This window comes from Sceloporus occidentalis, unplaced genomic scaffold (assembly GCF_023333645.1).
Source record: "Sceloporus occidentalis isolate IW3139 unplaced genomic scaffold, rSceOcc1.0.p SCAF_13, whole genome shotgun sequence".
Classification (NCBI taxonomy): Eukaryota; Metazoa; Chordata; class Lepidosauria; order Squamata; family Phrynosomatidae; genus Sceloporus; species Sceloporus occidentalis.
Window position 1 is genome coordinate 20885293 of NW_028316993.1, and position 15676 is coordinate 20900968.

At 43.4% G+C, this 15676-nt stretch overlaps 1 protein-coding gene across 3 annotated transcripts in view; it reads right to left on the bottom strand.

Moving 5' to 3' along the window:
* ASAP3 (ArfGAP with SH3 domain, ankyrin repeat and PH domain 3) overlaps nt 1-15346 on the bottom strand; it is a 127964-nt gene extending 112618 nt beyond the window's left edge. For all 3 annotated transcript variants that reach the window (XM_089478964.1, XM_089478965.1, XM_089478963.1), the window contains exons 1-2: nt 15227-15346; nt 3344-3416 (exon numbers count right to left, since the gene is read on the bottom strand). In XM_089478964.1, coding sequence (XP_089335090.1) covers nt 3344-3416; nt 15227-15343 — 190 coding nt within the window. In that variant the 5' untranslated portion in view covers nt 15344-15346. The remainder of the gene's footprint in view (nt 1-3343; nt 3417-15226) is intronic.
* Nucleotides 15347-15676: the final 330 nt, after the last annotated feature.

Sequence of the window (15676 nt, forward strand, 5' to 3'; positions counted from 1 at the left end):
TTTTAATGTATTTTCTATGTGTTGTTAGCCGCCTTGGGTCCCACTTTGGCAGAAAGGCAGGATAAAAATAAATAAATAAATAAATAAATAAATATGTGGGCTACATCCAAAACCTGGATGGGAAAAGCAACCCGTGACTGGGAGGAAGTCCACTTCCAGACTGGAAAAACAGATATCTATGTCTGTATCTGTATCTATGTATAAATGTTAAACAGTGTATGGTGTGCTAGCAACCACAGAGGCTTCCAGGAAATCCTTCTCCTCTTTTTATAACAAAATAATAATAATAATAATTTTGGAATTGGGGAGGATGGATGGGAGGACCACAAAACAATGACCCAGGGCCACAAATGGCCCATAGCTGCCCTATTTAATCCTCCTACTCCATAGTGGTTTGATCACTGGAGTACTATGACTCTGGAGTCCAGGGTTTGATTCCCAACTGGGCCATACAAAGCCACTGGGTGATCTTTTGCAAGCCACAAATGCACTTGAGGAAGCAGACTGAAGTCTAGGAAAGCTCATGCTCCAATTTCTTTCTTTCGGTGAGTCTCAAAAGTGCAGCAAGATCTCTCTATTTATTATTATTATTATTATTATTATTATTATTAATTATTATTATTATTATTTGATCTAAATGCATCTGAGGAAAACGCTAGGAAACCTGACATCTAGGAAAACTCATGCTGCCAATGTGTTTCTTTCAGTTAGTCTCAAAGGGGCTACAAGATCTCTCTACATGTTGTTGTTGTTGTTGTTGTTGTTGCATCTAAAGGCATCTGAAGAAGTAGACTGTCTTCAAAAGCTCATGCCATCAATTTCTTTCTTTCAGTGAGTCCCAAAGGTGCTGCAAGATCTCTCTACATATTATTATTATTATTATTATTATTATTATTGCATCTAAATGCATCTGAGGAAGTAGACTGAAGTCTAAGTGTGGCTGCGATTTCTCTCTCTCCCTCTTTCGCTCTATTTGGCGTACTCTCTCTCCCTCTCCCTTCCCTGCCCCCCTCCACATGCAGGTTGCCCTCCAGAGAGCAGATGACGAGGCGGGACCCCCCCCCCCCAAAAGGACCATGCCCTGGTTGCTGCTCCTGCTTCAGCCAGAGCTCCCCGCGCATTTGGGGTTTGGGGAAGGCGCCAGGGCAGCGGGAGCCCTGAGAGGAGGATGCCAGGGAGCAAGTCCTCTTTTCTCTTTTTCCTCCCCTTCCCTTCACTCCAAGGACAAACTTCCCTGCCCCGGGTTGTTTTATTGTTCCTTCCTGCAAAAGACAGCTCTCTTGTCTCTCCTTTTCCCTGAATGAACCTGAGGAGCCTTTGGCAATGGCACGGAAGTGGAGCAGCCCCCTCCCCTTCTTCCCCTCTTTCCCCTTCCTGAGGTAAAGGCTCGACCCTCTTTCTGTGTCTGGGGGGCGGGGGGTGGGCTTTCAGCCCTTCAAGATGGTGGCACTTAGTCTGGACCCCCCCCCTTCTCAAAATCCTGGCTACGTCCCTGATGACAGGAGGTCTCTGACCTATAAGTGAAATTGCTTAGAGACTGTAACCCAGAAAAAAACTAAAGTAGGCAGTTAGTGGAATTAGCTTTAGCTGACCATCTCAAACAAATACATAGATTGTTTTGTAGTACTGGATAGCAAACCTGGGCAAAGTTTATATATCCAAGAAACTCATTCCCAGATGTTGAACTACAACTTCTAGAAGGCCTGGTCAGGAACAAGGTTTCTGGGACTTATAGACCAATGTCTGGAGACTCAACATTGGATACATTTGTAGAACACTGTAATTTGCAGCAACAGACTAAAAAAAAAGAATAAACAGGTTTTGTTTTTGTTTTTACCATGGGCCTATGGCCCATCTACACAACTTGCCAGTAGGAAAGGGCTAAAATTAAAATAGATTAACTTCTTTGGGCCGCAGATAGGTTTTAATTAAATATTAATTAATTAATTAATAATATTAATTCCATTCTCCTCCTCCTCTGCCTGGCCCTTTCCTCAAGAGAAAGCCAAGCAGCAAAGGAGCATTACGAGTGTTCACCCAAGCATTGCAGGTGTTCATCCTAGCAGCGGTGGAGCCTTGCAGGGCAAGTAGGGCGACTAAAATTGTGAAGGGTCCAGAAACCATGCCCTATGAGGAACGACTTAGGGAGCTGGGGATGTTTAGCCTGGAGAGGAGAAAGTTAAGACGTGATATGATAGCCCTGTTTAAATACTTGAAGGGGTGTCATATTGAGGAGGGAACAAGCTTGTTTTCTGCTGCTCCAGAGAACAGGACCCGGAACAATGAATGCAAGCTACAGGAAAAGAGATTCCACCTCAACATTAGGAGGAACTTGACAGTAAGGGCTGGCCTAAGGCAAGGTGAAGGACCACAGTTCAGTGAAAGAGCACATTCTTTGTATGCAAAGCATCTTAGATTCAGTCTCTGTCATCTCCAGGTACATCTGTGGGGAAATCCTGTTTAAACCCTACCCAGACAAAGGGATGTGGTGGCTCAAATGGTTATGGCTCAGGTGGTTAAGATGCCAACTCTGCTGATTGCAAGATCAGCAGGTTGGCAGTTCAAGTCCCGAGTGCTGCATGATGGGGTGAGCTCTCATCACTAATCCCAGTTTCTGCCAACCTAGTAGTCTGAAAACATATAAATGCAAGTAGATAAACAGGTACCACTTCAGTGGGAAGGTAAACAGTGTTCTGTGCGATCATTCTGGCCACATGATCACAGATTAATCTCTGACAACGCTGGCCCTTTGGCTTAGTAATGGAGTTGACCACCGCCCCCTATGGTTAGACACAACTTGACAACCTTGTCATCAGGGAATACCTTTACCTTTTACCTTTAGAGGGACCAATGAATAGACTTGCTCTAAAGCTGTTTCTAGGACCTGGAAATATCACTTTTTGAATTACAACTCCCAGAATTCCTCAATGGGCATAGCAATCGTCATGCTGGCTGTGGGATCTGAGAGCTGTATTTCCAAAAAAGAATAGAGTTTTTTTCTGGGCCATCATCGTCTCATTCACTAGAAGCTTGTTATCTATCTTAAGTCCCCACGTTGTTGGGCTCCACCTCGAGAAACCCTGGCCATGGACCAATAGTTGGACATTGTAAAAGTGTGTGTCCAAAGCTTGGAAAAGTTACTTTTGGATTAGTCCAAAATAGTCCAACTATTAGTCCCACTTTAAAATGGGGTTTCCCCCCATCTCTGGGCCTGCTTCCTAATCCTAGTCTACTGAATTGCTTTCCCTCCACTGGCACTAGCCAGCAAATGCCCACTTCTCATGGGTCCTTCTGCCCCACCTCCTTCACTGCTATTAGCCAACATACAGAGTCATTCACTTACTGAGTCCAGAAACATGAATCGCTTTCACATATTTCCTGATCCGCTGGAGAATGGCTTGGTCTCCATCCAAATTCTGCAAAGAGGAAAAAAACCACAGTGGTTTGGGGGTGGGGAAGAGGGATTGCCAGGCCACACAGAGGCCCTTTGAAGTTCTTGCATTTGGCAGATGTACAAGGTACCCAGAGCTGGAATTGACATATATCCCAGGATAGGGGAGAGAGGAAAATGTGCCTAAATTGCAAAGGGCAGAAAATGAGGAGTGGCTCCTGGCATAGCTCTTTCTTTGATGTAGCTTCATGGTGGAGTACACATTTTACATACCATTAATCCCAGACAACTGTAGGATCTGAGGTGGTAAATGATGGGAAAGCCCTGCCCTGTGTCATTTGAGAGCTGCTGGTGGTCAAAAATGAGAGTCCAGTAATGCCTTTCTTAGGACCACTAACATGTGATTAAAGAGGGAAACTTTAAGTTCTCCAGAACTCTTCATCACCCTGGAGAGAAATGACTGGTGGGGTGCCTCAGGGCTGGTGTTGTTCAACCTATTCATAAATGGCTTGGATGATGGAACATCCTTGTCAAATTTATAGATGACACCAATGGGGTTATAATTAATACCCCAAAGAAAATGATTAAAATTTCAAACAACCATAACAGATTGGAGAGCTGTTGTTGTTGCTGATTATGTAGTTGTTGTGTGCCTTCAAATCCTTTCCACCTTATGGCAACCCTAAGGAGAATATATCAGGGTGTTTTCTTCACAAGATCTCAGAGGCGGTTTGCAATTTACTTCCCCTAAGGTTGAGAGAGTAGAAGAAACCAATGGATCAGCAAAGAGTTAGATATATAGTTTCAGCCACAGCACTGCTGGTAAATATTTGGAGGACCAAACAGAGCCAAACGACCCCCAAGGAAACCTTAGCACTGGTTGCAGCTGTGGTAAGGGACATTTGACTCTTCAGGTTATTTGGATTTCAACTCCCAGAAATCACAGCCATCACAGCCAATGGTAAAGGATTATGGAAACCAAAGTCCAAAACATCAACAGAGCCAAATGCATGCCACATGCATATTCTCAAGCTAGGGGTATTTACCTTTTTGCACTATAAATCACAGAATCATCCAGGCAGTGTGGCCAGTGGGTTCTGGGAATTGCACAACAATAAATTTTCCAGTGTCCTTTTGCTGTTAAAACTAGGTCCTATCACTTAAGAAGATGCCTTAGGTCAGATCAGATCAGAATCTGTTTTTCTAGCCAGGCCCTTTTTCCAAATAGTGAACAATTCCCATTACTTGCTGCCACATCCTTTAAAAAAAGAAAGGTGGAAATACCATATATATATTGAACCAGGGACTTTCTGCATGCAAAGACCAGGTGCCAGAATGCAACCCAAACTGCTTCAGCTAGCCTCCACATTCTCCCTGCAAATGACATGAGCCTTGCATGCCAAGAGTTCATCTGAGCCAGGAGTCAGGCCTCAGCAGACACCTTGGCAGGCCTGCGCTTGTCAAAAGAGCTGTTGAAGATATGATGCAAGCCCCGCGTTTTCTTTCTGTCCAAGGAATACTTAATACAAACACAGTGCAGGCTGTTTATTGATTAGTGCATTCGGTAGTACAGCAGATCCTCAAATGTTGCAATGGGAACTCAAAAGGAAGGAATAATTTTTCCTTCCATTCCTCTCCTGCTTTCAGAAATCTTCAGCAACTTGCAAATTCTCAAAAAGCTTAAGAATTATGGTATCAAACAAATTTTCAAACAGTGACCATGCTGGCTGAAGGATTCTGGGTCCCCCCAAAAATGATGTTGCCAAACTCTTAGCTTGAATCCAGCTTATTAGAACAATGGCTGATACCATGCAGGAATTAACTGAGATCATCCAGATGTGGTTGGATTTCTACGCTGATTTACAACTTCCAGATCAAGATGAACTATGCTACCATGAACATACCTGATCTCACCTGACTTTGAAACTGGTAGTATTTAGTTAGGAAACCACCAGGAAACATCAGATTTCTCCAGATATGGCTAGAAGGGAATTCTGCATGAGAGGCACTGCAAAACATGAAGACTTTCAGTGTTCTCTACTTACATAGGAGTCTGTGGCTTCACAAAGGAAGGAGACATGCTAGATTCCAAGGAAACATCTTCTTTGAATTGCAAATGGGCATTAAATTTCCTTCAATTTGAAAATCTAAAAGTGATCACAAGGGCAAAGGATGAGGTGCCAGCCTGCAAATAGCCCTCCCTAACATCTGAACTAAGACCAGAAACAGAAAATGCAGGCCTATAACTAACATCTTTAATTTCTTTCTCCTGCTTGCCTGATGAAGAAGCCACTGTGACTAAAAAAGCTTGCAACATGTAATTGTGCATTTTGGTTGTCCCCATAAAGGTATCATTGTTTGGATGTTATTGGACTTTAAGAGTTTATGAGACTGGGTTAAGTGAAACCATGCACCTACTAACTATAAGGCAGCTTCCGATATATCTTTGGCTTACAGCCATATTAACCTGCCCACATGTTCAGATTAACAAGGGTTTGGTGTGCATCTGAGATAAAACCTTTTATGGTGTTCCCTACTGTTGATCATAAACTGAAAATGACCCAACATGTGATGTTGCATCAAGGAAGGCAAATAATCTTTTAGCCTGAATTAACCATAGATTCCAAGTAAAGAGAAGTAATAATTCCACTATCTTCTGCACTGGTCAGGCCACATTTGGAGTACTGTACCACATTCAGGTCTTATTTTAAGAAAGATATAGACAAGTTGGAGCAGGTTCAGAAAAGAGCAACAAGGATGATACAAGATAAGGAGAACAAAACGCGAGGAAAGGTTGCGGGAGCTGGGCATGTTCAGCTTGGTGAAGAAAAGGCTAAGAAGTGACATGAATGAACTCTATAACTATCTAAAAAGGTATCACAGAGAAGAAATGGCCAGTTTGTTCTCTGTTGCCCAAAAAGGTAGGCCCAGGTCTAATGGTTTTAAGTTAGAAGAGAGGAGATTTCAATTGAAAGTTAGAAGAAGCTTCTTGACAGTAAAGGTGATTTAGCAATGGAATTAACTACCTAGAAAGGTGGTGGGGCTGCCTTCTCTGGACATCCTCAGAAAGAGGATAAACAGCTACCGGTTGTGGATACTGTGCTGGGGATTCTGCACTGAGCAGGGGATCAATGGCTTATGGGGCCCCTTCAACCCTATAATTCTATGTATTCACTCCTTTGACAGTAAACCTCTCTTCTACACAGCTTAAATCTTTCTTTTTAACTGTTAAAGTCTAAGAAAGCTAGGTTTAAAGGTGACTGAGGGAGAGGGAAAAACTTACACGATCGCCACTAGTTCAAAAGGAAACCTGTCAGTACATGAAATGGTATTTGCAGACCATATTCCACAAACTTCCAAAAATGAGTTATTTCACTCCAGACTCCCTTGGCCCAGCCAGCAGAAATCATGCCAATCAGCTGTACAAGCCCCAGTAGACTTATCCAGCTGCAGTTCAGGCATGCACCCTCTCCTCTAGGAAAGCACAGCCATGGATGCCAAGATTTCAAATAAAAGAAGAAATTCAATATATTTTTCATACAAAGAGCATTCCTAGAGAGAAGCAGGAGGGGACATCTCTGCATTTGCAGCTGGGAGTGACCTCACAGAGTCCCCATCTGTGACTATGCTAGACAGACCCTCCACGTAAGAATATCATCTACATGTTGTGCTTCCAAAGCAGCCCCATAAACCAGATTGAATCTTTGCCAGCTATCCAAAGAGAAGCCTTGGAAACTCACTCTTTGCTCCACATGCTGGATGTGAGTAAAATCAATGGGTCTTTCAGGGGCTGAATGAAGTGGTAACTGGTTGGTACAGCATGAACACAGCCAAATGGCAAAGAGAGATGGGTCAAGAAAGAGAGCAATGGAATCTAAAGTTAGGACCAGCATAGTTTAAAAAGGAAGGAAGGAAGGAAGGAAGGAAGGAAGGAAGGGAAATTCCTCAGAGTGCAAGATGGAGACTGGCAGATCTCCTTGGATAAAAAGCTTGTGCAGGTGCCATCCCAAAGAGGCCAGGATTCTGTTAATGCTCCAGCTCTTTTCTAGGCTACATAGATTGTGAGAGTAGTCTCTCTACATGTCACCCTGTGTCCAGCTCAGCCCCCAATCTCCAAACATGGTATCAGTTCTTCAAAATGGGAAATAATTGGTGAAGTTACTTTTTGACTGTACAGTTGGCCCTTCTTATACACAGATTTTTTTATACACGGATTCAAACATACACGGTTTGAAAATGTTCCAAAAAAAGTATAAATTTCAAATATCAAACTTGGATTTTCCATTATTTATAAGGGACACCATCTTGCTGTGTCATTATATTTAATGGGACTTGAGCATACACGGATTTTGTTATACATGGGGGATCTTGGAACCAAACCCCAGCGTATAACAAGGGTCCACTGTATCTTCCAAAACCCTCCAGGCAACATTTCAGTGGTGGGATTCTGTGATAAAGCCTAACATGCATTTTTTCCCAACTCCAAAAGTAACAAAGTGTGTTCCTGAACATGTGTTAATAATGGAAACGCACATACCCAAATTGTGGGTTCTGAAGTGCTTCCCATGATAGTTATCAGAGGCATGCTCCCAAGATTAGTCCAAAAATGTGTTGATCCATATCAGCATTTCAGTTTCCCCAATAGTACATAATCCAAATGCATCTGAGGAAGTAGACTTAAATCTACGAAAGCGCTTGCTGCCAACCTGTTTCTTTCAACTTCTTTCTTTCAGTCTCAAAGGTCCCACAATGATTTCGCTGTTTGAATTCCAACTGGGATGATTCACATTGCTATATTCTTGCAGAGAAAATCTATTTCTCCTTCCTGCATAGAGGAAGGATTCTAGCTAAATTCAGAGGGAACAAGGGAGACAGTGGGGTCATCATCCCTACTGATCAAAAGGTTCTAGTGCTTTGACCCTGCAAACCATGTTTCCATTACACCACTATCACTAATAACAGCCAGTCCCAAAGCATTAATGGTTACCAATAACAGCTTAAAATCCAACAGTGAATCACCGCCTTGAAGGCACACAACGATAACAATGAAGACCTCCAGATCCTTTTCACATGGACTGATCTCAAACTATCCTATGGCTGCATCTGCACTGCAGAAATAATCCTAGTTGACACCACTTTAACTGCCATGCCTCAATGCTATGGAATTCTTGATACTGTAGTTTGTTGTGGCACCAGAGCTTGCTGACAGAGAAGGCTAAAGGCCTCACAAAACTAGTTCCCAGAATTCTAAAGCACTGAGCCAGGGAAGTTAAAGTAAACTGAATTATTTCTGCAATGTAGATGAAGCTTATATCTGTGCATTTTATTTGTTCTGCCAAATTTAGTGCCTTATACTCAGCCCCATTGAAATTCATTTTGCTAGTTTTGGCTTAGCTCTCCAATCTGTCATGGTCATTTTTAATTTGATTCCCGTCCTCTGGGATATTAGTTATTCTTCCCAGTTTGTAGTCATCTGCAAATCTGATATGCATGCCCTGCATCCTGTCATCAAAGTCATTCATAAAGATGTTAAACAACATCAGGTCCAGGGCAGAATTTCACTAGATATTTCTTCCCAGGAGGAATAGGAACCATTGGGCTCTGTCTGGCAACCAGTTAAAAATCCACCTAAACAAGAGCATTCCCTAGCCCACATTTAACAGCTTGTCTGAAAGAATATCATTGGAGACCTTGTCAAAAGCCCTACTGGAATCAAGATATACTCCAGCCATAGCATTCCCCAAATCTACCAAGTTTGTAATTCTGTCCAAGAAAGAGATAAGATAAGACTGGCAGGAGTTGTTTTTGAGAAACCACAGGCTGCTTTCTAAGCACTCACTGATTGTTTATTTTTACACACACACACACACACACACACACACACACATGAAAAATGATGTTATTAGAAGCAGAAGGTGAAGTAAAATATACAACCCAGAAAAATGATACATGATGTACAACTGCTGAAGAGAGGCCAGTTACAACTATGTCTCTATTTAAAATAACTGCTACATAGTTTGCTTTGGCCCATGAAAGTGTGAAAACACGTAATTTTCCTAGTGGCTTGTTGTCACCCACTATTTAATGATGTCTTCTAGAACCAGTCGGCAAGGACTTTTCCTGTTCTCCAAGAATTCTCAAAGATTACCAGATATGCATCTGAGATTGTATCTGCAAGTTCCCTTAAAAACTTGGCTCAGGCCCTAGAGATCTGAATTCATTTAGAGCAGCTAGGTATGCTCTATTTCCTTTTCAGTCCCTTTACTGCATCATTTGTTCTGTTGTCACCAGGTCAAGCAGTTCTCCCTTGTAGGAAAAAACTGAGGAAAGGAAAGTGTTAAGCCTTCTCTGTCTCCTTTTAGCATTTCACCAAGTAGTGGCCCTACTGTTTCCTTGTTTTTCCACTTGCTCCAAATACACCCTAAGCCCCCTTTCATAATTTCAATTTTAATTTCTAGCAAGCCTGCATTCATTCAGAGGTTTAGTTTTTCTGCCTTTCTCCTTGCAAATACAGTGGACCCTTGGAATCTGCTGGGGTTTGGTTCCAGGATCTCCTGTGGATGTCAAAATCCGTTGATGCTCAAGTCCCATTAAATATAATGGCATAATAAAATGGTGTCCCTTATATAAAAGAACAAAATCAAGGTTTGCCTATAGGTATTTGTATATTTTTAAAGTATTTTCAAGCCATGGACACTTGAATCCATGGATAAGAAATCCGTGGATAAGTAGAGCGGACTGTATTGGCAAGTCATTTGTATTCCCCTTTGGTGGTTTCCATTTCTTGTATGTTACTTTTAATCATTGTTGTTGTGTGCCTTCAAGTCATTTCCAATTTCTGGTGACCCTAAGGCGAACCCCTATTGCAGGGTTTTCTTGGCAAGATTTGTTAAGAGAAGGTTTGCCAATGCCTTCCCAAGGCTGAGAGCATGTGACTTGCTTGAAGGTCATCCAATGTGTTTAATGGCTGAGCTGGGAATCAAACCCTCATATCCAGAGGAGTAAGTACTCCAGCACTCAAACCACTAGTTATGTATATATCCACTCTCATTTCTTTAGAAATATCCCACTGTTTATGATTGTTTCTTCAGTCTGACCTTAAGAAACTCCTATGCATCTTGCAACCGTCCCTTCCCTTTGAACCATTTCTGATCATGGGCCCTTATCCAGTATTTCACGAGTGTTAAAAAAAACAAAGTGCATGCCTATCTACGTTCAGCGTTTCCTTTCCTCTGTATGGCAAATTCCGGGATAATGTAGTCATACCCACCCAAGGATTGCAGTACAGTACTTCCACCCACTGAATTGCTCATCCAGGGACGTAGCCAAGGGGGGGTTGTTGGGGTCCGGACCCCCCCCCTTCCATTAGAAAAATGAATGGTGCGTGCTGCTGTGCTGCCGCGCCCAAACCCCATTATAATGGTGGCACTTAGTCTGGACTCCACCCCCCCCAGGATTTTAGCCTGGTTACGTCCCTGGCTCATCCCTGTTGTTTAGGATAAAATCTAAATAAACTATCTCCTTGTTGACTTCTCCAGCCTCTGGACACTGAAATGATCTGAAAGACTTGTGAGGAATTTATTGATGCTTCTATTCTTGCCTGAGTTTGTCTTCCAACAAATGTCAGGGTGGCTGAAATCTCTGTTACTCTCCTTTTTGAATGTTTGATCACTTATTTTAGGAACAAACCATCCTTCAGTCTCTCTTGGTGTCTATAGCAGAGCCCCACAATGACATTACTGTTGTTTCTCTCCCTTTAATTTTTATCCAAACGCTCTCAATCTGTTTACTATGCTTTAACTCATGGATCTCTTTATAGATGTACATATCATTGACATATAATTATACTACAGTACTCCTCTTCATCTCCTATTTAATCTACAGGACTTCTTTGGAATAGGTTATACCCCTCCATATCCCTACATGAGCCTACCCAAATCTTTTCCTAGGAAGGCTTTATTCTTGTTCCAGCGCTTTTGCAGGTCCTCCTGGTAAGAACACATGAGAGGGTATTCTTGGTGTTTTGAAATTATGTACAGTACATGCAATTAAAATGGAGGATGAGGACCAGGTTAGCTATCTTCAGCTCCTTGGAGGAAAGAACGAGATCCACATAAGAATAAAATAAGGTTGATCAGAACTTGCCAAGCAGATGTGCTGTTTGACTGTTTCTAGAAACTGTCTGAAGGCCTTTTGTGTCACTTCCTAGAGCTGGCAAACCTAAAGATGGTAATGCAATGCAAGGTAGGGCAACAAAACTTTTGCAATGCAGTGTAGTGCAACACAACATTTGCAATGCACTGTACTTTGGGCTACCTCTGTTTCCAAGTTAGGAAACTTCAGTTAGTTCAAAGCATGGTAGCCAGATTGGTTGCTGCTACATTTAGGAGTGATCATACCACCCCAATGTTAAAATCATTCCACTGGCCGCCAATTCATTTTCAGGCAAGGTACAAAGTGTTGGTTATCAACTCTAAAGCCCTACATGGCTTGGGTCCAGGTTACCTATGGGATTGACTCGTCCCATATGATCTACCTGTACACTCAGATCCTCTAGCAGACATCTACTCCAGTCACCCAGGACTAGGTTGGCACCTGTCAGCCAGAGGACTTTTTCTTCAGATGACCCAGATTGTGGGTCTGGATCTGTTCCGGACTCCCCCGCGTAAAGCAAATACCGCACATGCTCAAGCCCCATTTAACTGAATGGGGCTCATGCATGCAGCGGTGCACACCACGGGCACACACCCCATTAATCACAATGGGATGTGCTGACCCACGCGTGGCTTTCAACATATGCTTGAAAGCCGTGTATGACACGGGTGCACTATATCACTTTATTTGCGCAACTGCGTGTGATAATCATTCACACAATTACTCACCATTTCCACTTCATTTGCAGGATGCTTTAAATGCGCTTTAATCTCTTTAATGCTGAAATCAGCCCCAGTGTGAAAAACTCCTATGTCCAGAATTTCAACAAGGGGTTATAAAACAGAAGAAAAGGCATTGGCAGTAACTGAGCGAAGCAACCCTATACCTGTAAATACGCATAACTTCACCACGCAAGGGAAGTAGATCTTGTCTGGCACCAACTAGAGGAAGAGTTCTTGACCTCTGAATCAGACCTCCTCACACTAGTGCCTTCCAGGTCCAATGCACAACTCCCATCATCCCCAGCTGACATGCACCAGGCTGGCTGGGAGCATTAGGAGTTGCACAGGGCTGGCCTAATATGCTTTGCAGCCTGAAACAGGAAAGACCTCCTGCCCCCAAAAACAAACCGCATAATATTCAGTTGACCAAATTAATGTGGCAATTGTCTTTCCTGTTAATCACACACATATATACATATAGTAACAGTTAGAAGAAATAACTAATAATCAGAGCTGGCTCAAGGGCTTGAAGGCACAGAACAACAAGAAGAAGATTTTTTAAAATGACAATTAAGGGAGATTTCAGCACAGCATTAATTACTCCAAATATAACTCAATTCCTTCTAAATGAGGATTAAAAATATACCCTTAAGTTAAGGAATAACACAGATATGTAAGTGTGTGTATACATACGTATTTCAACACCAGGTGTTTCACTAAGAAATCATGGTATATAGAAATCCTTGGGTTTTTTATTATACAACTACATTTTGTTGTTGTGTGTCTTCAAGTCATTTGCAACTTATGGCAACCCTAAGGCAAACCTATCATGGGTTGTTGTTTTTTTTGACAAGGTTTGTTCAGAGGAGGTTGACCTTGCCTTCCTCTGAGGCTGAGAGAGTGTGACTTGCCCAAGGTCATCCAGTGGGTTTCATTATCTGAGCAAAGACTCGAACCCTGGTCTCCACAGTTGTAGTCAACAACAGCAAGGAGAATGTCTATCGTGGGAAAATTCAAAGCCATATAGTCCTGTTGGTCTGGAAAATCAGTCTGCAAAGGGATCTTGCAGCCCCTTTGAGACTCACTGAAAGAAAAAAAATCTGGTCGCATGAGCTCTGAGTAGAGTGAAACAGTTGATTTTGGGTGGATTTGAGTAGAGTGAAGCCTACTTCAAGATCCTTTTACATACTGATTTTTCAGACTAACATGGCTATGTCTTTGAATTGTACCACCTTAAAGATGATAAATAGCCATGTTGGCCATACAGCAACTCTAATAACATCAAAAATCCACCAAACAGTGATGACTTTATTGGACCAACTCAGGGACGTAGTCAAGGGGGGGGGTTCTTGGGGTCCGGACCCCCCCTTCCGTTAGAAAAATGAATGGTGCATGCTGCTGCGCCGCCGCACCCAAGCCCCATTATAATGGTTGCACTTAGTCTGGACCCCCCCTTCCTAAAATCCTGGCTATGTCCCTGACCAACCAAATGCATTATATACATGTTGCAACATGTCTATTGTGCATTTTGGTTGGACCAATAAATTTATCACTGGTGGATTTTTGAAGTTATTGGATTCACCGGAAAGATGGTCTCTCTCCATGTGAGACCAGTTGCCAGCTGAGCTCCAGTCAGTTTGTCATTTAATGTCATTATTAATATGTTAGACTTATACGCAAAGGGGTCTTCAAGCCCCTTTGAGACTTGCTGAAAGAAAGAAGCTGGTAGCCTAAGCTTTCCTAGATTTCAACCTCCTTCCTCAGAGGCTTGTTTGGAGGAATCACAAGGTTTTCTTGGCAGGTTTCTTCAAAGAGGGTTTGCCTTTGCCATCTTCTGAGGTTGAGAGTGTGCGACATTCTTGCAAACAAGCTAGTGAAATGTGGGCTAGACAAGTCAACTGTTACATGGATTTGTAATTGGTTGACCAGCCGAACCCAAAGGGTGCTCAACAATTACTCTTTTTCATCCTGGAGAGAAGTGACCAGTGGGGTCCCACAGGGCTCTGTCCTGGGCCCAGTGCTATTCAACATCTTTATCAATGACTTGGAGGACAAAATTGGGGGCATACTTATCAAATTTGCAGATGACATCAAATTAGGAGATGTAGCTAATACCCCAGAGGACAGGATCAAGATTCAAAATGACCTGAACGGACTAGAAAACTGAGCCAAAGCTAACAAAATGAAATTCAACACGGAGAAATGTAAGGTACTGCACTTAGGGTGGAAAAATAAAATGCACAGATATAGGATGGGTGACACCTGGCTGAACGAGGTGGTAGAGTCTCCTTCCTTAAACAGAGGCTGAATGGCCATCTGTCAGGGATGCTTTGACTGAGAGTTCCTGCATGGCAGGGGGTTGGACTGATGGCCCTTGCGGTCTCTACAATTCCATGATTCCATGATTCTATGAAAGGGAGGTATGAACACCACCGTCAGGTGCACCACCAGGCAAACAAACAAGGAAACAGGCTGACACCCCAAATCAATGCTTTTTTAAAAAGGGGCCAATGTGGTCCAGTGGTTTAGATGCTGGACTATGACTCTGGAGACTGGGGTTTGAATTCTCTCTCAGCCATGTAAACCCATTGGGTGACTTTGGGCAAGTCACACTCTCTCAGCCTCAGAAGATGGCGAATGTAAACCCCCTCTGAAGAAACCTGCCCCAAACAAAACAAAACATGATACTCACTCTCTTCAGCCTCACAAGACAGCCATGGCAAAAAAACAAACAAACCCTATGAGGAAACTTGAAGAGAAAACCCATGACAGTCACACTCTCTCAGCCTCAGAGGAGGGCCAGGGCAACAACAAAAACACGTTCTGAAGAAACCTGACCAAAAAAGAACAAAAGCCCAGGATAAAGCCGGGGTCTCCACAATGTACTCGGAGGCACCCAACAACGCCAGCCTCCACCCAAGCCTTTCCCCTCCTCCCCTTGGGCCCTCTTGGGACCGACCTCCTCCAAGGCCCCGACCGCCGCGCGGCACTTGGGCAGCTGGGAGGCGAAGGCCGAGGCCAGGTCCTCCGAAGCCGCCGCCAGGAACTCCGAGACGCTGAGCGGCTGCTCCGGCATCTTCCTCGGGCGAAAGGAGGAGGAACAAGGGGAGAAGAGGAGGGAAGAAGGGAGCCAGAGGAGGACGGCCCTTCGGGAGGAGGAGGAAGGAGAAGAGCGCCCTCTCTCCCCTGGTTGCGTACACACTGGAGAAATAACCCGGTTTGGGATCGCTTTAACTTGTCTGGCTCTAAGGCTATGGAATTCTGGGAGTTGGAGTTTGTTGTGGGGCCCAGAGCGGAGCCCACAACAAACTCCAACTGCCAGAATTCCATAGCCTTAGAGCCAGACAAGTTAAAGCGATCCCAAACCGGGTTATTTCTCCAGTGTGGATGCACCAAGCGGTGCCAAACT